The 26160-nt window shown below is 36.9% G+C and overlaps 2 pseudogenes and 2 gene segments (V, D, J or C); all 4 read right to left on the bottom strand.

Annotated features, from left to right (window-relative positions):
• Positions 1-439: 439 nt before the first annotated feature.
• On the bottom strand, positions 440-5672 carry LOC108275129 (Ig heavy chain V region MOPC 141-like; annotated as a pseudogene).
• An 11994-nt stretch (positions 5673-17666) lies between these two features.
• Positions 17667-18416, bottom strand: LOC108277919 (immunoglobulin heavy variable 1-3-like; annotated as a pseudogene). The gene is made up of 2 exons (XR_008393805.1): positions 18133-18416; positions 17667-18042 (listed from the first exon to the last, which is right to left on the bottom strand). The product of XR_008393805.1 is annotated as an immunoglobulin heavy variable 1-3-like (transcript).
• A 2577-nt stretch (positions 18417-20993) lies between these two features.
• LOC108277880 (Ig heavy chain V region 914-like) lies at positions 20994-21766 on the bottom strand. The segment is given in 2 exon segments: positions 20994-21384; positions 21471-21766. Coding segments are annotated over 2 exon segments (369 nt in total).
• A 2459-nt stretch (positions 21767-24225) lies between these two features.
• Positions 24226-24699, bottom strand: LOC124628956 (immunoglobulin heavy variable 1-46-like). The segment is given in 2 exon segments: positions 24226-24522; positions 24640-24699. Coding segments are annotated over 2 exon segments (357 nt in total).
• Positions 24700-26160: the final 1461 nt, after the last annotated feature.

The following is a 26160-nucleotide window of genomic DNA, read 5'->3' as shown; positions in this document are numbered from 1 at the left end:
GAAATTACTTTTTTCTTCAAACGTTTCAATTTATAAAACTGTGTAGACACATTCTTAAAGGAACAAATAAATGTATTAAATTTAATCAAATAAATTAGCAAAAAGATTTCTTATGAGTTATGTTTTCATCAAGAAATGAAATGTAATGCAATTGAATGTTTTATCATTTAATGTCTTTGTGTATAATTAATGTTGCTTTCATGTTTGTCTTCAGCTTTAAGCACCAGCCAGAGATAATAAAAGAAAAGGCTGAGGATATTACAGAGGAATTTTGACTGTTAATTGAGTAAGACAAAAGGAGAAATAAAACTGAGCACTAAAATGAATGGATGTTGTTTATAATAAATGTCTCTGGGGTTCAGTTTCCTGCTGAGGGAATATTTACAGCTCATGAGGACGTGCTTGTGTAAGTTTTTGTACAGCTCTGGAGTCTGTTGTGTCAGTGTGACTCTCGTGCACAGTAATAAACAGCCATGTCTTCAGCTTTCAGACTCTTCACTTCAAGGTACAGCATGTTTTTATTGGTGTCTTTAGTGATGGAGAACTGGCCCTGCAGAGACTGAGCGAATGTTGTGCCAGTGCCACTGTCAATGCGCCCGATCCACTCCAATCCTTTTCCTGGTTTCTGACGGATCCAGCTCATCCAGTAGCTGCCCATTGAGAATCCGGAGACAGTACAGGAGAGAGTGACTGACTCTCCAGGTCTCTTCACCACAGAAGCAGAGGAGGTCAGGGACTGTCCATAAGAATCTGGAAGAGAAGAGTATAATTAGGTAATGTTATGTTATACTGCTTATCGGGACAGAATGGTTAATTTTCCAAGTAATTATCACATGAAAAATATGAAACTTACATGAAATTAGCACAAATAAAATACAATGTCCTAAAATCATCCTTCTCTGAGTTCTGCTTCACCCAGATTTAAAGTGTACGGGAGTGTTATCTATCACAGAGCTCACTGGAAACTAGAACAGCCAAGAACATGCTGTTTATACCCGACTCTATTTGAATAGGGAGTGTCCATGACCACTATGGATGTATTAAATCCACAATCACAGGCTGCTCAGTGTATAGATCAGTGGATGATTATAAAGTTCTGTGTAGAACCCTACAACAGAATGTTCCAAATAGAAACTTTTTTTTTTTTTTTTTGGAAGAACCTTTGTTTGGATTAACAATTGATTCATTTTTATAATATTTGTTTCACCTGAAGTGTGTGTTTTATTTATTTATTTTTTACATGTGATTTATTTCAAATGACTCTTTTTTTCCCCCCTTGGATCATGTTAATTTTTCACAGGTGATCATATTATTCACATGATCTCACATGTGTTTACTTGAATTCTCATGTATAATTTCGGGGCATAACATGCTGTTAACTCTCACAAATTTTTCAAATGTGATCACATATTACTCGTGTAAAGGTGCATAACTGTGTCAATCTTTTAGAAACTTGTAGTTCTTCTGATTCTGGTTATGTAGTGTACACTAAATGTTTTATGTGAACAATGTGTACTCTCAGCCATAAGAGTACTTTTCCTTGTGACGGGGGTGATATATTACATTGCACGTGTTAACTCGTAATTTTGCTACACAAGACAAAAAAGATCATATCTATGTCGCAAGTGTCTGATACACTGCAGTGGTCTGAATGCGTCCGCAACAACCGCTCACTTTTTTAGAGGCTAGATCCTGGAAGATAATGGCCAAAGAGGGGGAAGAAGCAAGCGCGTCAACAGAGACAGGACAGGAACACATGTGATTGCACACACACACACACACACACACACACACACACACACACACACACACACACACACACACACACACACACACACACACACACACACACACACACACACACACACACACACACACACACGCTAACACAAACATACTAACACACACAAACACTCTCTCTCTGCACTTATGTTTCAGAGTTTGTTCTTTGGTTCTCTATTGATTGTTTAAATGCAGATGCTGACAAGTTTGTGTTGTTAACATGGTGAGAAAATAAAGACAGTCAACTGTTGGAAAAATGTTGGGTTTTTTTTTTTTTTTTGGTATGTTAGATTTTGTATTGAAAATGACAGGTTCTGTGTTATTGTACCCCTCACAGGACTGGGACATGCTGCTTCATCTTGAACGCAGGTTTTATATAATATAAACAGAACAGATTTTCAAGGAGAGGTGTGACTCACAGTTCTCCATGTAGTCTGAGATTCAGGATTTTCCCTTCATTGTAATCAGATCCGAAGTAACTAGTAACGTGTTACTTGAGTAGTCTTCTCATTGGATACTTTATTACTCTTAGTCAAGTAATTATTAACATTATTTCTTTTATTGTTATTTAAGTAGCCTAATTATTTTATAAGTAGTTTTACTTGTATTTGGGTAAACATTTTGTCTATGTTGTCTTTAATTTATTTATTTATTTTCATATGATTCATTTACATGTGATTCATTTACATTACCTTTACATTTACATTTATTCACTTAGCAGACGCTTTTATCCAAAGCGACTTACAAATGAGAAAGATACAGTGAGGGAAAAAAGTATTTGATCCCCTCCTGATTTTGTACGTTTGCCCACTGACAAAGAAATGATCAGTCTATAATTTTAATGGTAGATTTATTTGAACAGTGAGAGACAGAATAACAACAAAAAAATCCAGAAAAACGCACGTCAAAAATTTTATAAATATTTGCATTTTAATGAGGGAAATAAGTATTTGACCCCTCTGCAAAACATGACTTAGTACTTGGTTTAAAAACCCTTGTTGGCAATCACAGAGGTCAGACGTTTCTTGTAGTTGGCCACCAGGTTTGCACACATCTCAGGAGGGATTTTGTCCCACTCCTCTCTGCAGATCTTCTCCAAGTCATTAATTTTTCGAAGCTGACGTTTGGCAACTCGAACCTTCAGCTCTCTCCACAGATTTTCTATGGGATTAAGGTCTGGAGACTGGCTAGGTCACTCCAGGACCTTAATGTGCTTCTTCTTGAGCCACTCCTTTCTTGCCTTGGCCGTGTGTTTTGGGTCATCGTCATGCTGGAATATCCATCCACGACCCATTTTCAATGCCCTGGCTGAGGGAAGGAGGTTTTCACCCAAGATTTGACGGTACATGGCCCCGTCCATCGTCCCTTTGATGCGGTGAAGTTGTCCTGTCCCCTTAGCAGAAAAACACCCCCAAAGCATAATGTTTCCACCTCCATGTTTGACGGTGGGGATGGTGTTCCAAGGGTCATAGGCAGCATTCCTCCTCCTCCAAACACGGCGAGTTGAGTTGATGCCAAAGAGCTCCATTTTGGTCTCATCTGACCTCAACACTTTCACCCAGTTGTCCTCTGAATCATTCAGATGTTCATTGGCAAACTTCAGATGGGCATGTATATGTGCTTTCTTGAGCAGCGGACCTTGCGCGCGCTGCAGGATTTCAGTCCTTCACGGCATAGTGTGTTACCAATTGTTTTCTTGGTGACTATGGTCCCAGCTGCCTTGAGATCATTGACAAGATCCTCCCATGTAGTTCTGGGCTGATTCCTCACTGTTCTCATGATCACTGCAACTCCACGAGGTGAGATCTTGCATGGAGCCCCAGGCCGAGGGAGATTGACAGTTCATTTGTGCTTCTTCCATTTGCGAATAATCGCACCAACTTTTGTCCCCTTCCAGACTTTTCCAGACTTGTGTAGGTCTGCAGTCTTGTCCCTGACATCCTTGGAGAGCTCTTTGGTCTTGGCCATGGTGGAGAGTTTTGAATCTGATTGATTGATTGCTTCTGTGGACAGGTGTCTTTTATACAGGTAACAAACTGATATTAGGAGCATTCCCTTTAAGAGTGTGCTCCTAATCTCAGCTCATTACCTGTATAAAAGACACCTGGGAGCCAGAAATCTTTCTGATTGAGAGGGGGTCAAATACCTTTTTCCCTCATTAAAATGCAAATTAATTTATAAAATTTTTGACATGCGTTTTTCTGGATTTTTTTGTTGTTATTCTGTCTCTCACTGTTCAAATACAACTACCATTAAAATTATAGACTGATCATTTCTTTGTCAGGGGCAAACGTACAAAATCAGCAGGGGATCAAATACTTTTTTCCCTCACTGTACAAGCAAAGCGATATATATCTCTATATATATATTTACATGTGATTCATTTTCATGAGATTCATATTCATGAGATTCATATTCAAGTGATACATTTTCATGTGATTCATTTACGTTTGATTCATTTACATGTGATTCATTTTCATGAGATTCATTTTCATGTGATTCATATTCAAGTGATACATTTTCATGTAATTCATTTACGTATGATTCATTTACATGTGATTCATTTACTAATTTGCTTCTCTTTAAATCCAGTTTTAGACTGTAATATTATAAAGGTCTTTCCAGATTATTACTTGCTACACTGTATGAGATAACCCCAGTAAAATTGCCTGAATTCTATAATATAATTTGTTCACCATGTTAGGTTTAAATCCTCTAAAAACAGATTCGCAATTAAATAACATTACTCTGTTCCAATTGACATCCTTCAAAGCATTGGCATGTTCTGCTTACTTTCACAATCCTCCAAACCCCCACACACCCAAAGTCTCCATTTTGTCTACTTTACCCACCTCTGAATATCAAAAACTCATTTTATAGAGACTTTAAATTGTTCTTGCTGTAAATGAAAATGTCTCATCTGAAGCTAAAGTACAAAGTAATTTGAAAAATGTATTAAAATTGGTGTATATTTTTTTAAATCAATCTTTGATTAAAATTTTTCCAGAACTTTTATAGCTCTTGGTCATGAGGATGCTATTTGTTTAGGTATACAACCTAACAAACTCTGGGTGAACTTTATTCAACTATTTATGTGACTAGTCAGCAACTGGTTTAATCAGAAAAAAAAAAAATTCTGAAGGACCATTCAGCTCTCTCTCTCTCTCTCTCTCTCTCTCTCTCTCTCTCTCTCTCTCTCTCTCTCTCTCTCTCTCTCTTTACATTTAATTTTTTATAATTGCTTTATTTTCTGTACATTCATGACTGAAATGTATCCATATATCTAGGCATTGAGGTGTGATGTGGACATTACTTCGTCAGTTAAATGTAGATAGTTATTATTTAAATACAGAACTAAATTGTTATGAATATGATTTTTTTTGTGCAGCGCTGCAGCTCGTCATGTCAGTGTGGATCACGAGCGCAGTAATACACAGCTGTGTCTTCAGTCTGCATGTTCTGTCCCCGTAAGGTCAGAGTGTTACTGGAAATGTCTCAAGAGACAACAAACTTGTCTTTGAGTGAATCTTTCTCATAGATATCCCCATCATAATAAATGCTGTTGATCCATTCCAGAGATTTTCCTGCAGGTTGTCGAATCCAAGCTCTTCCATAGTGGCTGCTGCCATCAGTGATAGAAGCTCCAGACACTCTACAGGTGATGGTTAAAGTCTCTCCTGGCTTTATAACCAATGAGTCTGGCTGGATGAGCTCAGTAGCACAGAACACATCTGTGAAAAGAGAAAAAGAAAAGGTTCACATGTGGAACTGAAAGGATCAGATGAAGTAATAAAGCTTAAATTCAAACACTCACAGGGGGCGAGAGCCAGCAGCAGCAGTGGAGCTGAAGCAAACATGTTTGTGTTGAAGGAGGATTAATGAGAACCGCTTCTTCTCTAGATAAGCACGGTGCTAATATTACAAAAGGAGGAGGAGATTTGCATAAATATTACAGAGAAGCTGTGTTGAGTGCAGCACTGCAGCTGTTAATCACAGTCACATCCCATTTTGGCTCTATGTATTTAATATCAATTTAATGTGGTAAATAATGTAATTATTTGTTATAATTACTACTAATAAGAATGTTTTGTGTTAATTTGAGTATTTTATATTTGAATAAATAAACAAATAAATACAGTGCTGTGAAAAAGTATTTGCCCCATTCTGATTTCTTATGTTTTGTGTATATCTCGGACTAAATTGGTTCTGAAATTAAAACTAAATCTAAGACAAAAAAGGTAACCTGAGTAAACACAAAATACAGTTTTTTGATAGTGTTAAATGATAATGTTATTTATTGAAGCAAAAAAAGTTATCCAATACCAACTGTGCCTGTGTGAAAATGTATTTGCCCTCAAATCCCCATAATCTATAACATTTAATTTATAATTGGGTTTCAGCTGGACTAGACACAACCAGGCCTGATTACTGCAAACTCTGTTCAATCAAATCAACACTTCATAGAACTTTTTCAACAGCATGAACTTGGTTAAAAGGTCTTACCCATTAACACACTATGACAAAATGTAAAAAATTCCAGAAATGTTGACGAAGAAGGTGATTGAACATTAGTTTGGGAAGGGTTACAAAGCTATTTCAAAGGCTCTGGGACTCTAAAGAACCACAGTGAGAGCCATTATCTCCAAATGGGGGGAAAAAACTCTGCACAGTAGTGAACCTTCCCAGAAGTGGCCGACCTTCCACAATTCCTCCGAGAGCACACAACTACTCATCCAGGAAGTCACAAACGAGCCAAGGACAACATCAAAAGCATTACAAGCCTCTCTTGCATCAATAATGGTCACTGTTCATGACTCTACTATCTGAAAGACCCTAGGGAAATATGGCATCCATGGAAAAATTGCGAGGTGAAAACCACAGCTAACCTAGAAGAACATTGATGCTCATCTGACTTTTGCCATTTTTGGGATAATGTTCTGTGGAGTTCAAGGTGGAACTCTTTGGAAGACAGGGGTCCCGTTACATAAGGTGTTAAACAAACACACAATTCCACAAAAAAGATATCATACTTATGGTCAAGCATGGTGGAGGAAGTGTGATGGTGTGGGGTTGCTTTGATACTTCAGGGCCTTTGCAACTTGTAAGTATTGAGGGAATCATGAATTCTGTTCTGTACCAGAAAAATCCTAAAGGAGAATTTTCGGTCTTCCCCACATGAAAAAATACTGTAGTATATTTTAGTATTTACTGTGGTAAACTGTAGTAAATTATAGTGTAATGTATTACATTATAGTGTTTAATACACTTTGTTAATAATATCCTACAGCATACTGTAGTAATAACTATAGTGAATTGATAAAATGTAGTAAATAATGTAGTATACTTTAGAATTTACTACAGTAAACTGTAATAGATTGTGGTATACTGTAATATATTATAGTATTTACTAAACATTGTTAATGTAAATATAAATGTGAAAATCTTTAAATTTTATTTTATAGATATAGAAGAGAGGGTGTTAAAACAACTGCTGTGAATAACTGCTTCCATATTTGCCACTCTCACACAGTGAAATACAGTGTTTTCAGAACAGCATGTAGTTAAAACTTATTTATTGGTGTCATTAAAACTGGGCTCAACATTTATTATTATAATCAAACTGTGCAATAGAAAATGACCGAGTCAAATCATTTTCATTCTTGCGTGGTCTACCCTTTAGAGACTTAGAAATAAACGATTGATAAGATTCTAGATTAGGTTTTTTAAATTACAAAACATAATTGTAAACTCTAGTGACAAGATGGCAAAAATCTAAAATCCTTAAGCAGCTTGACACTGAAACTATTCCCTTCTTCTTCTTCTTCTTCTTCTTCTTCTTCTTCTTCTTCTTCTTCTTCTTTTTCTTCTTTTTCTTGATATGTTTGGGTGTGATATTGCTATTGTTATTTAGAGGATGCCTCTGCTCCTAGTTCTGAGAGATCATTTTTGTGCATTTTCTCATTTCATTTGTTTCTTTTAAAAGCAAGTTTCATGAGTTTTAACTCAGTAGAAGTGAACTACTGCCCTCTATAGGTGAAAAACATTTACACTTTGTTTCTCTTCTTGCAGATGTGTGTTTTGTACAGAGCTGAGTGTGTGGAGCTTCTATCACTGATACCAACATCCACTTTACACAGCTCAGATTCAACACCCTACACAAAAGCTTAGGAATGGATTGACATATTATCAATGATGGATGAAGTGTATACAGCATGAAGTTCCTGTAAAATTAGACTAAAATGCCTATCCAAGGCACACCCAAAACTAAATGAAAACTGATTTGAACCATTTAGAGTACATGCATGGTTTTTGTCTCTTTTGAATGGGGACAATCTGAAGTTTTGTCTCCATAAGTCAGAATCACAGTAAGTACTGGTACTGAGTAATAGAGGTTTGAACACACTGAAACAAAAGGGAGCTGAGAACTATTAGTTGGAAAACACAATGAACACAGCATGAAGCCTTTTCTAGTCCAAGTTCAAATTTGATAACAATACCAAATAAAATTTATATTTTACACATGTTTTTATAAGGGTATGTCCATGTGTTTTTCTACCAAAACCTTTTGGAGACTCCAAAGGGCCCATGGAAACCATGTACACATAAGTAGGATAAAAAGGCTGCTACTCATTATTTTTCTTATAATTATGATATCACATATCCAGAAAGCTGCAAAATGTATATTTATATGTATTTTCATATGTACATTCATAAGTGAATCCTTTGTGCACAATGCTCCTGTGCCGTTCTTTATAGAGCGTTTTCCGCAGGGACTTTTAAGTTGAAGTGTTGAAACACACCTGTGAAACAAGATATCATTCTTTTCAGCAGTTCACTGGCTACATAATCTATAATTTATCGCCACATCTGCCATTATGCAGCTCACGGTTTTCACATAGGAAAGGGGTAAGGAGCTTGTGAAGCACAGACTGTCATTGGATTGTGAAGCCTGGAAACAGGGTATAGGATAGAAGCTCCTTTGGTTCAAATGAGGTGTCATTCGATAGGTCTGAGCCCAGGGGCCATTTTGAGCTCTGGCATTTAGGTGTGTTCATTCACGCACTGCATAGAGAAGGAGAACCAGGAGGTCTTCTGAGATGATTTGGAACGACGCAGCAGCAGTTCTTGTGGATTTATTGATGTAAAATGTGTTTTGGACTAAATATTGTTTACATAATTGGATTGTTTGGACCATTGGCAGTGTAACAAAACTGTTATTGTCGGGATGTTACTGTTCAGTAGACTGCTATCTGGCTTCAAAGGTGAGTCATCTCCGTTTGCTGTTGTTTATATTACGGTGGTCTTGATTGTAGATGCTGTTGTGATTGTATCTTTAAACGGTATGCACCAATCACATCACAAGATTCGTAGCTTTCCAGTGGTATATTTCATGAGTATATACGTAGTACGTACAGCTGTGTAAATGGCAAAAATCTCCTAATAACGTTGCATGAAAGGACGTTAAAAATCCGCCGGCGGGCCACTGAAACGCCAAGAGGTGCTCAGCTGCTCTCCTCCTCGTCCTCACACACACACACACACACACACACACACACACACACACACACACACACACACACACACCTCCTTAAAGTAAGAGCAATTGCTTAAAATGAGTTATCAATGGCTACATGAACTTGAAGACTCAGGGTTACTAGTTTATTAGTTAAAGATCTTTCTCTTTCAAAACTGAATTCTTTTTAAAATTAGCCTGAAATAAAACACTAATGTATCCCTGTGTTCAAGTGATTAAACCCTAACATTTTCATTTTGTGAAAATGCAATGGCTTCTAAATAAGCATAAAAAAAAACAAGTAAATAGTTGAACAATCATCCAAAATGAGCATTTCTTAATAAAGTATTAGGTGCTGTGGTCAGAAGGTGTTACATTTCTCTAACAGCGGCTCTGACAGTAGTTCCAGCTGCAAGGTTTACAGAGAGACGCTCGCTCTAATGTGTTTTATTTTGGATGGCTTAAAAAAAATAAAGAAAATAAAGAAAAATCATGTAACTTTGTTGATATGGTGAAGGTTTGTGTGAGGAGTAGGGATGTAGGGATGTGAATAAATTATTTGTAATGAACAGATAATGTGATCTGAACAGATACTAATACAAATAGGAGGATTGCTTTTAGAAATCTTGCAGGAAATCTGCTTGAGACTAGGGGTGTGTATTGGGACTATCCAGTAGAAGAAAGTAAAAGTTTGACTGAGATGGTTTATTAATCACACTGAGAGGATGTCTCTAACATGTCTCAAAGTTTTTGTAAGGGGAATCCACTATTCTGAGGCACTGTGCCTCTTGCGCAGTAATACACAGTTGTGTCTTCAGTTTGCAGATTCTGTCCTCCAATTGTTATTGTGTTAGTAGCAGTGTCTCTGGAGATGCTGAACTTATTTTTCAGTTTGTCACTGTAAGCTGTACTCCCACTGCTATGAATGTATCCAATCCACTCCAGAGCTTTTCCTGCAGGTTGTCGGATCCAAGCTGTATGATAGCTGGTAACTGAATATGAAACCTTGCAGTTGATGGAGAGACTCTGGCCTGGCTGGACTGTCATGGAAGCAGGCTGAGTCAGTTCAACACCATGCACATCTGTGGAGGAAAACACATGGTGATATCTCACACAATATATGCTGCACATTTATTGTTATTGTAGTAAGTGAATGAATTTGATAAAGCACTCACAGGAAGCAGCTGCCAGCATGAGCAGTAGAGATGTAGAGAACATGGTGTGTGTTGTTTGTACTGGGGTCTTCTCTGTTCTCCAAAGTTTAACAGAGACCATCACATCTCATAAATAGAGTGATATCCAACCCTGACGCTTGTATTTGCATATCTGGTGATGATTGGAGGAGAACGTATTTAAAATGTTTTTAAATCATGATGAGGAGATTCCTCTCATCAAGAACATGTGTTTGTTTTTGTTTTTTGTTTTTTAAATTAAAATAGAAGTTTTCTTTACCAGCTAATATTTTCAATAATATAAAGACTCACACAGTTGAATGACATCATACCACTGCACTGAATCCTCAATTTTGATTTGTTGATTCATTTTAGGTTTTTTATTAATCAGCTCATTCAAATGCAGTATTGTTTCTGTTGTAACAGCTTGTTTGGCAATGCTCCATTTAAATCCACAATGGATTTTAAATATGCAGGTAATTGTTGACACTGTGACATTTTCTGTAAGGCTATATTTAGTTAACATTTATGGAAGGAGTCTCAACCCGTGACCTGAAATCCCATAACACATTTTCATTACATTTAAAATCCACCCTCTCCAATCCTAGTCCATCAGAGTCCCAAAAATAAATTCATTATGTTGTGTTTATACAAATACCAGGCAATATACTGGAAGAGACCACTGAAACCAAAATTAGCTTATAAACCAGAGATGGGTAATTCAGATTTCTGGAGGGCCACTGCACTGTCCTGCAGAGTTTAGCTCTATCACTAATCACACACACACCTCTTGGACCTGAACAATCTAAAATCAGTACAAAAAGCTTTCAGTGATGATGACTAAATCACATTGTTTGTGGCAGAAAGCCAAATTAGAAGATATAAGCAAGTGTTCTTTTAGCAGTTACCACCTAGCGTCATCAATCAAATCTGTGCCAAGTAAATTAGATGTGGAAAAGGGGATGGCATTATTCAACTAAATACAAATTCATATACTACTCATTAACACAGCCATAAGTGTAGCCTGGTAGTTACCTCTCCTCAGCTACAATGTCCTATTATGTATTAAGTAAAGGGAGGAGCAGCACAGCGAGGGTGAAGGGCATATGATCAAAGAGGATGTGCAGAATATTTTGATGTATTTTGATGAATATTTCAGATGGCATTACAATCAGCCTTCATGTTTTACATAATTCAAATTATGTAAATGGTATGAATGGGTGTGTGAGTGTGTATGTGATTGTGCCCTGTGATGGACTGGCACCCTGTCCAGGGTGTACCCTGCCTTGTGCCCGATGCTCCCTGAGATAGGCTCCAGGTTCCCCGTGACCCTGAAAAGGAGTAAGCGGTAGAAGATGGATGTATGAAATTATGTAAATGATAACCATCAATGAACAGGAAAGCCTTTGTTTAGACGTATCTACTGTACGTAGATCAGACAATGATTTATCAGGAACATTTTACTGCGGCACAGCAAAATTTTACTGCAGCTTGTTTTTAAAAGATCTAGTGATGACCCTTGTTATAATGTAAAATGTACAATGTATAATGTATCTTTCGAATTCTCCACAACAATAAATGTGATTATAAATGGATAAAATGTATGATGTGTCATTCGTTAATCAATATAACATTGTAATTGTGAGTACACTGCAGTGGTATAAGAGGAATAAAACACTTAAGGATGAGCTGCTAAAGAAAAATTATGAACTTTATGGTGGTAAAATCACCCCATAAAACATAAAATCAAGCAGGTTAAAAACTTTTGACTGTGTGTAGAACATGCAGCAACATTAGAGATTATGGTTTTGCTGGTATACAGCTTAAATCTAATACAAACTACTCATAAAAATAATTTAACCTATTAGGTGTCATTTGTGTAATTTATTTGTTTGTTTGTTTGTTTGTTTGTTTGTTTATCATTTAGACTTGGTTGGAAAAGTTCTAATAGGCCTTCGAATGAGGTGTTTTTGTACAGGGATGTTGTTGATCTGTCTCACTGTGGTTGACGAGCACAGTAATACACAGCTGTGTCTTCAGTCTGCATGTTCTGCCCTGTTAATGTTTCTGTGCTGCTGGACGTGTCTCTGGAAACCTGAAACCTGATTTTCAGTTTCTCACTGTAGTAAGTGTTACCGCTACCACATATCTCTCCGACCCACACCAGAGGTTTTCCTGCAGGTTGTCGTATCCAGTCTGTACAGTAGCTGCTATCAGTTAATGAATATCCAGACACTTTACAGGTCAGAGTCATTGACTGACCAGGGGTTAATAATGTGGATCCGGGCTGGATCAGTTCAACACAGTGAACACCTGTTAAAGAAAAGTTATTTTAATGTTGGAAAAGCAAAAAGCTATATGTAACCAAAACTGCATTATATGTCAAATGTAAAAACACTTACAATGTACAGCTGCCAGCAGCAGCAGCAGCAGTAGGGATGTAGAGATCATGGTGTGTATTGAAGCAGAATAAGTAAAAGCTCTTGGTCTTCATTGCTTAAATATATAACAGGGAAGAACATTTGCATAGAGACACTCCTTATCTTAGAGTAAAAAAAGATGGCTTCTTTTATATGAGAAAACCTCCCCATCTCTCAAAAATGTCTAAGCTGTCATTTTATAGATATAATCATTTGGGATATTGTGTGATGTCTATTTTAAATATATCAGTCCTCTTTGATTTTATGTTTTAATAAATCAGAAGCTTAAGACGGTTGTTAATGGGTGAGTTTATGCGCTATCAGGTGTTTCAGGTGAATAAGCAAACACACTATAAACAAACAACAGGTAAGGAATAAAACAAAGCAGGGGTACTGTTACAGGAAAATAAGCAATGACAGGGTGGTGGGATGAAGCAGAGTTACAGTTACTGCCATAAAGTTGACTTTAAAAAATGCAACTTGTTACAGAGAAACCGCAAAGAGCAAAGCTATGGCAAAAAAACAAAAAAGTAATGCTTCATTCTGTGATTTATTTTCAGTCTTGGTGTATGTAGTATATGCACCCAATAATCACAGACTTTGGTCATCTGTGGGAATTTGACTACTATAAAACCACTATAAGGCTCAGTGTTTAATGTCTCACATTATCACATGAGAAATTGTGCAGAATCCTAAGTGAGATTTCTGGGACACACAATGCACCATAGCGCCCCCAACTGTTCTATCAGTATCAGTGTTTTCAGAGGTTTAACTGCACAGACTCTAGTGAATTAAAATTAATTTAACTGGCTCAGACAAATCTATTATAAGATGGATTTAAAATATAAGGTGGACACTCTTTTTTATTTTTATTTTTTATTTTTATTTTTTTTTTAGAACTCTGGAAATGGCTGCATTATTTCTCTCTGGCTGTGCGTTTATTTCTTGATGTCAGACAAACTTAAAGTAGGAATACTAATTACACATTATTTAACCAAATACAAATTACACAAAAGGACGGACAACACATGTAACTTCTTCTATTTACCGTGTTTACTATTTAGAGGAAATAGTAAACATTATTTAGTGGAGCAATCAATGTGGCCATTGTGGATTTGAAACATTTACAAAAAATAAATACAGCTGTCTATCTCCCTTTAAGTGTGAGTGATAATTTACACCACAATATTCTTATTATGCCACGGATCAGACCTTGTGATACAATGTATTACTTAACACTAATAGTTTAGGAAAGTGTAGTGTACTGTAGGAAATAATACAAAATGTATGTTAATGAACGACTACTAAATGACTTCTACATTGGTGTTAGTAATAAAAGGCAAATGTCCTACAAGAAGCTCAATTATATTAACCTATTTTTTAATGAGCTAAATCCTAAATCCTATCATCTGTAAGCAGGACATGCGTTTACGTTAGTATACCCACGCACACAGAAAGCAATGCCTGGCGAATGGCGATTAAAATTAATGTATGTCTACCAAACTTCTGCTTGATGGTGTGTCTTTGACGTCATTAACCGAGTATATTACACAGCACCAGAAAACAATTATAATATATATGTATTTCTATAAAGCTATTGAAACAAACTATAGTTATAATTACAAGAAGTTTTTTAAGTAAAGATTAAGTAAATATAATTTGAAGTTTGTGTGAGGATGTACCTTGTTTACATACAGGCGGTAATTTGAGTGAGGGACCTTGGGAGGTTATGCCTTTAACGGCATGTACCATTTTATTTAAACTGCTGTTGAGGGAATGAGACCTTATTTTCCAGTTGCACTGAGACCTTTTGTATAATACAGTAAACATGTATAGTTGACATCTTATTCACATTAAAACATGTTTTGCAATGCATTTAGACCTTGGGTGTGTTTAAGGTGATCTCAATACAGAGAAATAGAAGGGTGTGGGGGAGAGAGGAAGTGAGTATCTTCCAGGCTCCACTCAGCATGATGTGCTATCTCAGGTGTGGATGCTAATTCTGTGGGAGAAAGTTTGAGCGTTCATTCTCAAAGTCGTCCTTTGTCCTCAGAGAGTAGTTCTCTATAGGTTTAGACACCTTGGCACCAGTCTTACAGTTTATATAACACTTGGAGCTTTATCTAAAATACCACAGAAGCAGAGGAGCTCAGTGACAGATTCAGTAAGGAATAAAACACTTCGGGAGGACAATGATCAACAATGAATCAAAGCAGAGTTCCTGTTACAACCCAAAGGATTTCTTGTTATCACTTACATTATTACAGCTATAAACATAGCTATAAAACAGGTAGTGAAAGAGGTCGTTATGATAATCAGTGCAGTCCTCTATGTCTTGCGTCTTGAGTCAACATCATCTTTAAGAGACAACAACAAATATTTTTGTGTATCTGAGTCATCAATTAATATTTATTACCAATTACTTTAAGTAGCATTTGAATTAAATATATGAAGTGATAAACAAAAAAGCTTTCAAACATGTAAAGCAAGTGAGATGTTAGCTGGACATTCAAATGCATTTCATTTCAAACAGCTAAAAAAAAGATAATAATATCTTTTATTGATCATGATCTGAGTAAATCTTTGCATTAATAAATAATGATCTTGGTGTCTATGCTGAAGTGTTTATAATGTGGGGATTATTCGCTCAGTTAAATGTAGTTATTATTTAAATACAGAACTGAATGGTGATGATGTTTTTGTGCAGCGCTGCAGTTTGTCGTGTCAGTGTGGCTCACAAGCACAGTAATACACTTTAAGTGAATCTTTCTTATAAGTATCCTTATCATAATCAATGCTGTTGATCCATTCTAAAGCTTTACCTGAAGGTTGGTGGAGACAAGCTGTATGATAGCTTGCAACTGAATATGAAACCTTGCAGTTGATGGAGAGACTCTGGCCTGGCTGGACTGACATGGAAGCAGGCTAAGTCAGTTCAACACCATGCACATCTGTGTAAGAAAACACATGGTGATATCTCACACAATATATGCTGCATATTTATTGTAGTAAATGAATGAATTTGATAAAGCACTCACAGGAAGCAGATGTAGAGAACATGGTGTGTGTTGTTTGTACTTGGGTCTTCTCCAAAGTTTAACAGAGACCATCACGTCCCATAAATAGTGTAATATCCAGCCCTAGCGCTTGTATTTGCTTATCTGGTGATGATGAGGGAAGAACTTAATTAATTTTTTTATCTTCTGGTGAATATGTGGCGGATTGGCACCCTGTCCAGGGTGTACCCTGCCTTGTGCCTGATGCTCCCCGGGATAGGCTCCAGGTTCCCCGTGACCCTGAAAAGGAGTAAGTGGTAGAAGATGGATGGATGGATGGATGGATGGATGGATGGATGGATGGATGAATATGTGGCTTTTTGTTGGAACAAATCTGCTTTTCCATAACAGAAATCTCTTTACTAACTTCCATTATTTATACATCAATAATAAAGGGAATTATACATATAGAAAAATCTTGCAGCAAGGCTTAGACACTAAATTTAGGTTGATATTTATTATCAGTGCTTGAGGCCTTCATAAAGGTCAAAATGAGCGTTAGGGGTGGTTAGCATTCATACTAGAGGCGTGTGTGGGTGACTGTTTTTTTCCTCTCCTGCCCACTTCTGTGTGTATTTTTGTTTGGACTTGAATGTGATGTTTTATAACAAACTAAGTTGGTGCTTTCCCCCAACAATATTACCATATTAGTCCTTTAAACCATTTGATTCGCATGACAGTGTTTAGGCTTTTACAAAAGGTGCAACAGAATTAAATACATACTAAAGACAGCAATTCACAAAATACAAATTCACAAAATATAAGAGCTACTGCTATTTATTTACTAATTCATCAAACAGTGTGGATTATGCAGCCTGGTTTATTAAGACACTGATAAACAACAACAACAACAAAAAAAAGTCTGTAATGTCTTAGTTCTTATATATGTTGTAAAATCTATGTTGTTAACAGACTGTGATGGAAATCCCAGGAGGACATCAGCCCTCTCTCAGTCCTTTTAATCTCTCAGTCATTTAAAACCTCAAAATGTTGAGAAGATGTTGTGTAAGTAGAGAAAGAGCGCCTCTCAGAGGACTTAAAGCATAATGAAAATCACAATATATGCTGCACATTTATTGTTATTGTAGAAAATGAATGAATTTGATAAAGCACTCACAGGAAGCAGCTGCCAGCAGGAGCAGTAAAGATGTAGAGATCATGGTGTGTGTTGTTTGTGCTGGGATCTTCTCTGTTCTCCAAAGTTTAACAGAGTCCATCACATTTCATAAATAGAGTGATATCCAGCCCTGATGCTTGTATTTGCATACCTGATGATGATGGGGGAGTATTTAAAGATATTTAAATCATGATGAAGCCTTTTTATCAAATACTATAATTTTAAATAAAATATTGAAGTGTTTGAAATATCGCATGATCATTATTATCCATGCTTGTGGATATTGGGCTCGTAATCACTGAAAAATTATACCTCTCTTAAAAATCATGACAAAATGTTCTCACACTTTCTCACACATGATCACACAAATTCTAATTTGTTGAGGTGATTATTGTTAAGTAAAAATACTACAGTATAACAAGTTCTTGTAAGTGATGTGATTATAATAGTTTGTATAATGTGCAGAAATGTTAGAGATGTAGCATTATTATGTTAGAAATATGGTTTAAAATCTACATTATAAACATTTTAAAATAACTTTAAACTCTTTGTTGTGATTTGTTTATATTTTATGGTTAGACTTTGATAGATAACTGTTGCACTTGTGGACTAATAGGACTTTGTATGAGGTGTTTTTGTACAGGGATGTTGTTGATCTGTCTCACTGTGGTTGACGAGCGCAGTAATACACAGCTGTGTCTTCAGTCTGCATGTTCTGTCCTGTTAATGTTACTGTGCTGCTGGACGTGTCTCTGGAAATCTGAAACCTGCTTTTCAGTTTCTCACTGTAGCCAGTGCCACCACTACTACATATCCATCCGACCCACTCCAGAGCTTTTCCTGCAGGTTGTCCAGGTTATCCACTGTGTACAGTAGCTGCTATCAGTTAATGAATATCCAGACACTTTACAGGTCAGAGTCATTGACTGACCAGGGGTTAATACCGTGGATCCAGGCTGGATCAGTTCAACACAGTGAACACCTGTTAAAGAAACGTTATTTTAATGTTGTAAAAACAAAAAAGCTATATATAACCAAAACTGTATTAAATGTAAAATGTAAAAACACTTACAGTGTATGGCTGCCAGCAGCAGCAGTAGGGATGCAGAGATCATGGTGTGTGTTGACGCAGAATAAGTAAAAGATCTTGGTTTTCATTGCTTAAATATATAGCAGGGGAGGACATTTGCATAGAGACACTCCTTATATTAGGATCAAAACATGAAGGATCCCTCTACATGTGAAACTTCGCCATCTCTTGAACATCTCTAATCTGTGAGTAAATATACAGTGAGGTGAAAAAAGTATTTGATCCCCTGCTGATTTTGTACATTTGCCCACTGACAAAGAAATTATCATTCTATAATTTTAATGGTAGATTTATTTGAACAGTGAGAGACAGAATAACAAAAAAATAAATCCAGAAAAACGCATGTCAAAAATGTTAGAAATTGATTTGCATTTTAATGAGGGAAATATGTATTTGACCCCTCTGCAAAACATGACTTAGTACTTGGTGGCAAAACCCTTCTTGGCAATCACAGAGGTCAGACGTTGCTTGTAGTTGGCCACCAGGTTTGCACACATCTCAGGAGGGATTTTGTCCCACTCCGCTTTGCAGATCTTCAAGTTATTAAGGTTTCGAGGCTGACGTTTGGCAACTCGAACCTTCAGCTCTCTCCACAGATTTTCTATGGGATTAAGGTCTGGAGACTGGCTAGGCCACTCCAGGACCTTATTGTGCTTCTTCTTGAGCCACTCCTTTGTTGCCTTGGCCATGTGTTTTGGGTCATTGTCATGCTGGAATACCCATCCATGACCAATTTTCAATGCCCTGGCTGAGGGAAGGAGGTTCTCACCCAAGATTTGACGGTACATGGCCCCGTCCATCGTCCCTTTGATGCGGTGAAGTTGTCCTGTCCCATTAGCAGAAAAACACCCCCAAAGCATAATGTTTCCACCTCCATGTTTGACGGTGGGGATGGTGTTCTTGGGGTCATAGGCAGCATTCCTCCTCCTCCAAACACGGCGAGTTGAGTTGATGCCAAAGAGCTCCATTTTGGTCTCATCTGACCTCAACACTTTCACCCAGTTGTCCTCTGAATCATTCAGATGTTCATTGGCAAACTTCAGACGGGCATGTATATGTGCTTTCTTGAGCAGGGGAACCTTGCGGGCGCTGCAGGATTTCAGTCCTTCGCGGCATAGTGTGTTACCACTTGTTTTCTTGGTGACTATGGTCCCAGCTGCCTTGAGATCATTGACAAGATCCTCCCGTGTAGTTCTGGGCTGATTCCTCACTGTTCTCATGATCATTGCAACTCCAGGGGATCAAATTTTTTTTTTTTCCCTCACTGTGTATATATATATATATATATATATATATATATATATATATATATATATATATATATATATATATATATATATATATATATTGTTCATGTTTCAACAAATGAGAAGTTTAAGACATGTTTTCAGGTGAATTTATATAAAGAGAAGTCACTACTATATAACCGCATTAAGTATGGAGTAAAATACTTGGGGTTGTGTTATAGGAAAATAATCATGGACCAGGAGATGTGATGTAGTGGAATGTCAGGAATTGTAGAGGTGGTGGACACAAGTGCAGACAATTTATTGTGTAAAGTGCAAACAAAATTGAGAAAATAAGACCCATTAACATGAAATGTGGATATGATAGAGAGAGACACATCAACAAACAACAACTACAACATAAACTTGAAAGTGAGACGCTGACAAATTAGAACGTAAATATTGGTGCTAGCAAGGCATAAGGAGACACAGGTGAAAGTGGTGAAAGTGATTAGTGAGGCATGAAGTGTGCTGGGGCTGATGGATAGTGTAGTTCTGCTCCCTTGGGTGCTACCATGACAAGTTACTGTTACCAACCTGCAGATAATTATAGGTAAAGAAAGGTAGGATGGATATTTTATCTGTTCTTTTTGGCCATTGCATTTTTCCTTTATTTTGCTTATTAAAATACTACAATCTAAGTAAGGAGAAGCACAAAAATCATACATCAAACAAATCGTAAAACTATCGATATATGACAAACTGAAAGGATCAGATGAAGTAATAAAGCTTAAATTCAAACACTCACAGGGGGTGAGAGCCAGCAGCAGCAGTGGAGCTGAAGCAAACATGTTTGTGTTGAAGGAGGACTAATGAGAACCACTTCCTCTAGATAAGCACAGTGCTAATATCACAAGAGGAGGTGGAGATTTGTATAAATATTACAGACAAGCTGTGTTGAGTCCAGCTCTGTAGCTGTTATTCCCAGTCACATTCCTCTCTAGAGAATTACATGAAGACAGATATTTCTCATGTGTACAAATTTCTTGATAAATGCAAACTTTAAAAATTTTATTTTATAGACATAGAAGAGAGGCTCTTAAAATACAGTGACTGCTGAGAATAACCGCTTCCATAATTGCCACTCTCACACAGTGAAATATTGCAGTGATTTCAGAACAGCATGAAGCTAAACCTTTTTATTAGTGTCATTAAAGACAAATTATTTTCATTCGGGTATAGTCTGCACTATAACTGAATAATTGCTTATTTCATGTTGAGATTCTACAGTAGGTCAAGTTAGACATCCACCTTCTCAGTCACTACTGACTTCGTATTGTGGAGATCAGGTTTAGGGGGCGTGTCACTCTGTGTAATCATCCAACACCAATGTCACTGATGGGTTGCATGAATCTACAGTCTGGGCTGAACCAGATGTAACTGGTAAATTCACAAGTCTCAGAATCCATCTGAACAGCACACACTCTCATTTTCATCTGAATGAAATTTAAAACATCAGTTTGAAATAGCAGTTGAACATTTTATAGACACAGGACGAAGTTCTGCAGATTTATTTAACTCTGTGAATTAGACAGAACGTATGACTCTGGTGTGAATATTTGAGCTTCACTTCAAATAAATGAAGCTGTAAGTGAATGTGAAGTTTTTGTACAGCGCTGCAGCTGTTTGTGTCAGTGTGTTGTCCGAGCACAGTAATACACAGCTGTGTCTTCAGTCTTTAGGCTGGTCATGTGCAGATACACCTGCTTCTTGCTGTTGTCTCTGGAGATGGTGAATCTTCCCTGAACAGACTGAGAGTATTGTTTAGTACTACCACTTGGAGCAGAAATGAGTGAGATCCACTCAAGGCCTTTTTCTTGAGCCTGTCTAATCCAGGATATCTCTGCATCACTATCACTAATCCCAGAGTAGGTACAGGTGAGTTGATGAGATCCTCCAGGTTTAATGACCACCGGCTCAGACTCGGTTAGTGTCTGACATCCGCAACCTGTCAAATACATTTAATCATTTCATAGTCTTACAGAATTACACAATTTATTTTAGGGATACATGCACACATAAGCTGTTACTCACAGGTTATGGTCAATAATATCAAAATGAAACAGTTAATGATTTGTTGCTGCATGGCTGTTCCTGAAAAAAGTCTAAACTAAGTGGAAATAATGCAGCTGGAGTCTGAGCTTATAAAGGGAAAGTCTCATTTGCATGTCCAGCCCCTAGAGGAGTTACTAAAAAATATTCTGATATTCAAATAAAACATCAATTACAGCAATATAAGTTGTTCAATATAACTTCCTCTGTGATGTTTTAGAAGTTCTGTAATTCAGCTTGATGATATGAACTTTAGCTGAGCAACAAGATGATTTTATGTAGAGCAAATAATAAAAGGATGGATTTGCATAGACTTCCTTTTAACCAATAGAGTCAGGTCTATAATATGAACCTCCACAGGTGGATTTTGCATGTGTCAATTATGAGAGTGATGTTACATTTTACTGTTTGCCAATTCAGCTTAGTAGTTGTATCATGTTACAAAGTTGAATTCGGAAGCAAGCACAGATCTTCAAACAGTTTAATAAACAAACAAATAACCAAACAAAGACACTAAGACAACTAGGCAAAATACTGTGGCTAAGGCTAAACATAAACTGTGAAACAAAACATGGTACAGAGATTGGCACTCTGTCCAGGGTGTACCCCGCCTTGTGCCCGAAGCTCTCTGGGATAGGCTCCAGGTTCCCTTTGACCCTGAAAAGGATAAGCGGTATAGAAGATGGATGGATGGATGGATGGATGGATGGATGGATGGATGGTACAGGGATAAAGGTCAAGATAGACAGGAAGCAGTACATACAGTGGCTATAAATATGAGTGCTTGTTAAACAGAAAGGTGCAGGTGGTCATGTGACAATGATGTAGTATGGTGCAGTGGCTGTGATGTCACATTTTACAGTTTGCCAGTGCAACTTAGTGGTTGTTTTTAATAATTGGATTTCCTGCAAGTAACTTTCAAAGTTCTTATGATTTATTCATTTCCTTCACTTTAGAGATGGTTGTTAATTATTAATGAACATATTTTAAATAATGAATAAATAACCTCAGAATGTTTTACTTCAATTAGCAACTGAACAATTTCATTTAACGTGAATACTTAATGTAAATCTTGAAATTTGCATATATTTTTTAGGCAATGTTTATACACTGAACGTTATCATTTAAATGTAAGCTGTCTGAATTGATGTGGTGTGTGTGTTATTGCTGTTGTTATTTAGAGGAACCTTCTGCTCCTAGTTCTGAGAGATAATACCTGTGTCTTTTCTCATTCCAGAAAATGTTTCCTTTAAATGTTTCATGAGTTTTACCTCAGTAGAAGTGAGCTACTGCCATCTATAGGTGAAAAACATTTACACTTTGTTTCTCTTCTTGCAGATGTGTGTTTTGTACAGAGCTGAGTGTGTGGAGCTTCTATCACTGATACCAATATCCACTTTACACAGCTCAGATTCAACAACCTGCACAAAAGCTTAGGAATGGATTGGCATATTATTAATGATGGATTAACTGTATATGGTATATAACTGAAGTGATTTAAACTATTCAGCTGTTCTCCTCCTCCTCACCACACACACACACACACACAGACACACACACACATCTCCCTAATGTAACAGACATGAGTGAAGGGTCTGCATCAATAAAGTAGTAGGTGCTGTGGACAGAAGGTGTTAGTTACATTTCTATAACAGCGGCTCTGACAGTAGTTCCAGCTGCAAGGTTTACAGAGAGACGCCCGTTATAATTTGTTTTAGTTTCTATGCAATTTACACAGGAACGTATATAATGGACTCGCAACATAAATGGCTTTAAAAATAAAAATAAAGAAAATGTGTAGCATTGTTGATATGGTGACGTTTTGTGTGAGGAGTAGGGATGTAGGGATATGAATACATTATTTGTAATGAACTGATAATGTGTTCTGAACAGATACTAATACAAATAAGGGGATGTTTTTGTTTGTTTGTTTGTTTGTTTGTTTGTTTGTTTTAGAAATCCTGCACTAGATCTGGTTGAGACTAGAGGTGTTTATTGGGACTGGGATTCCTATTAGTTTATTTGTTGAAGAACTACCAGAGCCACAATTCACACACTATGCTAACAAAACTGGAACTGCCACCTACTGTGTTTCGAAATTATTGGACCTCAACCTGTGAGAACAGATTGTGTGTTAAACACAACAAACTGTGGGAGACATGCTGTTTTATTCCTAAATCCACAAATTAAATATTTATTTTAACTGGTCATTAAATATTCTGTAAAATGAAAAAAAAAATAATATACACTCAAAATGACCAGAAAAAGAATTTAATTTTATGCAATTATTTAATGGAAATTACTTTTTTCTTCAAGCATTTTAATTTATAAAACTGTGTAGACACATTCTTAAAGGAACAAATAAATGTATTAAATTTAATTAAATAAATTAGCAAAAAGATTTCTTATGAGTTATGTTTTCATCAAGAAATGAAATGTAATGCAGTTGAATGTTTTATCATTTAATGTCTTTGTGTGTAATTAATGTTGCTTTCATGTTTGTCTTCAGCTTTAAGCACCAGCCAGAGATAATAAAAGAAAAGGCTGAGAATTTTACAGAGGAATTCTGACTGTTAATGGAGTAAGACAAAAGGAGAAATAAAACTGAGCACTAAAATGAATGGTTGTTGTTTATAATAAATGTCCAATTTAGGGTTCAGTTTCCTGCGGAGGGAATATTTACAGCTCATGAGGACGTGCTTGTGTAAGTTTTTGTACAGCTCTGGAGTCTTTTGTGTCAGTGTGACTCTTGTGTACAGTAATAAACAGCCGTGTCTTCAGCTTTCAGACTCTTCACTTCTAGGTACAGCATGTTTTTATTCGTGTCTTTAGTCATGGAGAACTGGCCCTGCAGAGACTGAGTGAAGCCAGTGCCAGTGCCATAATTAATGTATCCGATCCACTCCAGTCCTCTTCCTGGTTTCTGACGGATCCAGTGCATGTGGTAGCTGCCCATTGAGAATCCGGAGACAGTACAGGACAGAGTGACTGACTCTTCAGGTCTCTTCACCACAGAAGCAGAGGAGGTCAGGGACTGTCCATAAGAATATGGAAGAGAAGAGTATAACTAGGTAATGTTATGTTATAATGCTTATCGGGACAGAATGGTTAATTTTCCAAGTAATTATCACGTGAAAAATCTGAAACTTACATGAAATGAGCCAAGAACATGCTGTTTATACCCGACTCTATTTGAATAGGGAGTGTCCATGACCACTATGGATGTATTAAATCCACAATCACAGGCTGCTCAGTGTATAGACAAGTGGATGATTATAAAGTTCTGTGTAGAACCCTACAACAGAATGTTCCAAATAGAAACTTTTGTTTTTGGAAGAACCTTTGTTTGGATGAACAATTGATTCATTTTTATAATATTTGTTTCACCTGAAGTGTGTTTTTATTTATTTCTTTTTTACATGTGATTTATTTCAAATGACTCTTTTTTTCCCCCTTGGATCATGTTAATTTTTCACAGGTGATCATATTATTCACATGATCTCACATGTGTTTACTTGAATTCTCATGTATAATTTCAGGGCATAACATGTTAACTCTCACAGATTTTTCATATGTGATCACATATTACTTATGTAAAGGTGCATAACTGTGTCAATCTTTTAGAAACTTGTAGTTCTTCTGATTCTGGTTATGTAGTGTACACTAAATGTTTTACGTGAACAATGTGTACTCTCAGCCATAAGAGTACTTTTCCTTGTGACGGGGGTGATGTATTACATTGCACGTGTTAACTCGTAATTTTGCTACTGTTGTGGATAAAAATGACATAAGATAAACATGAGGGAGACCTAGTATGAGTAATATGTAATTTTATTGATAATTCACAGGACTGGTGGGTGCGTAATCTTGAGGAGAGCGGTAGGGAGAAGAAAATGGGGTGTTTCCTGGGGACATGGGATAGTCAGCAAAGGTGAAATAAGAAGACCACTGAGAGTAGGGCGGACTGACAGGTGAGAAGAGAGAAGAATGGTCAGAGCCCAGATCAGAGAAGGTGACATCTTCCTCAGACTGAAAGCTGAAGGGAGGTTCTGTCTGTGTAGAGGCGTCAATACACACATTCACAGGGTGGATTCTGTATCGGAGAGGGGGGGGGGCATATTTCCATTTCCATGGGGGGTGCTGCGAAGAACGTTAAGCAGCACCATGATGTCAGCAGTGAGATGCGCAAGCTGATAGTGAGTGTCCAGATCCAGATCCAGTAAAGAAGAGAAGGGAAAATGACGACGGGCACCTAGACACACAGAAGCGGTATTAGGCGGATATTGACGAATTGGATTCACACTTTAAGATCTTTTAAGAGTAACACACTATGGTTTATTAGTCAAAAAGAAGTATAAGAGCTGAGGAGTGCAAACACACACACACACACTCTCGTACAGTCAAGGGCGGCATGTAGACATAACACACACACACATTCTCTCTGTCTCTCTCTCTGTCTCTCTCTCTCACACACACATAACATTATATTAACTTTATAAGAATAATAAAAAGGAGTATTAAGATATTATAAGGGTAATATCTCATAATAATAGAAAACTCTTTATAAAATAAAGAATAGTAGGATATGTAGGATAGTAGAAGGGTAATATAATGATATTATGAAGTAGGAAGTACAGTAAACCATTTTGCATGCAGTATAAATATATATAAA

Source organism: Ictalurus punctatus, chromosome 2 (assembly GCF_001660625.3).
Source record: "Ictalurus punctatus breed USDA103 chromosome 2, Coco_2.0, whole genome shotgun sequence".
Taxonomy (NCBI): domain Eukaryota; kingdom Metazoa; phylum Chordata; class Actinopteri; order Siluriformes; family Ictaluridae; genus Ictalurus; species Ictalurus punctatus.
Note: the sequence above shows the minus strand (reverse complement) of the source record. Positions and strands in the feature narration are given on the sequence as shown.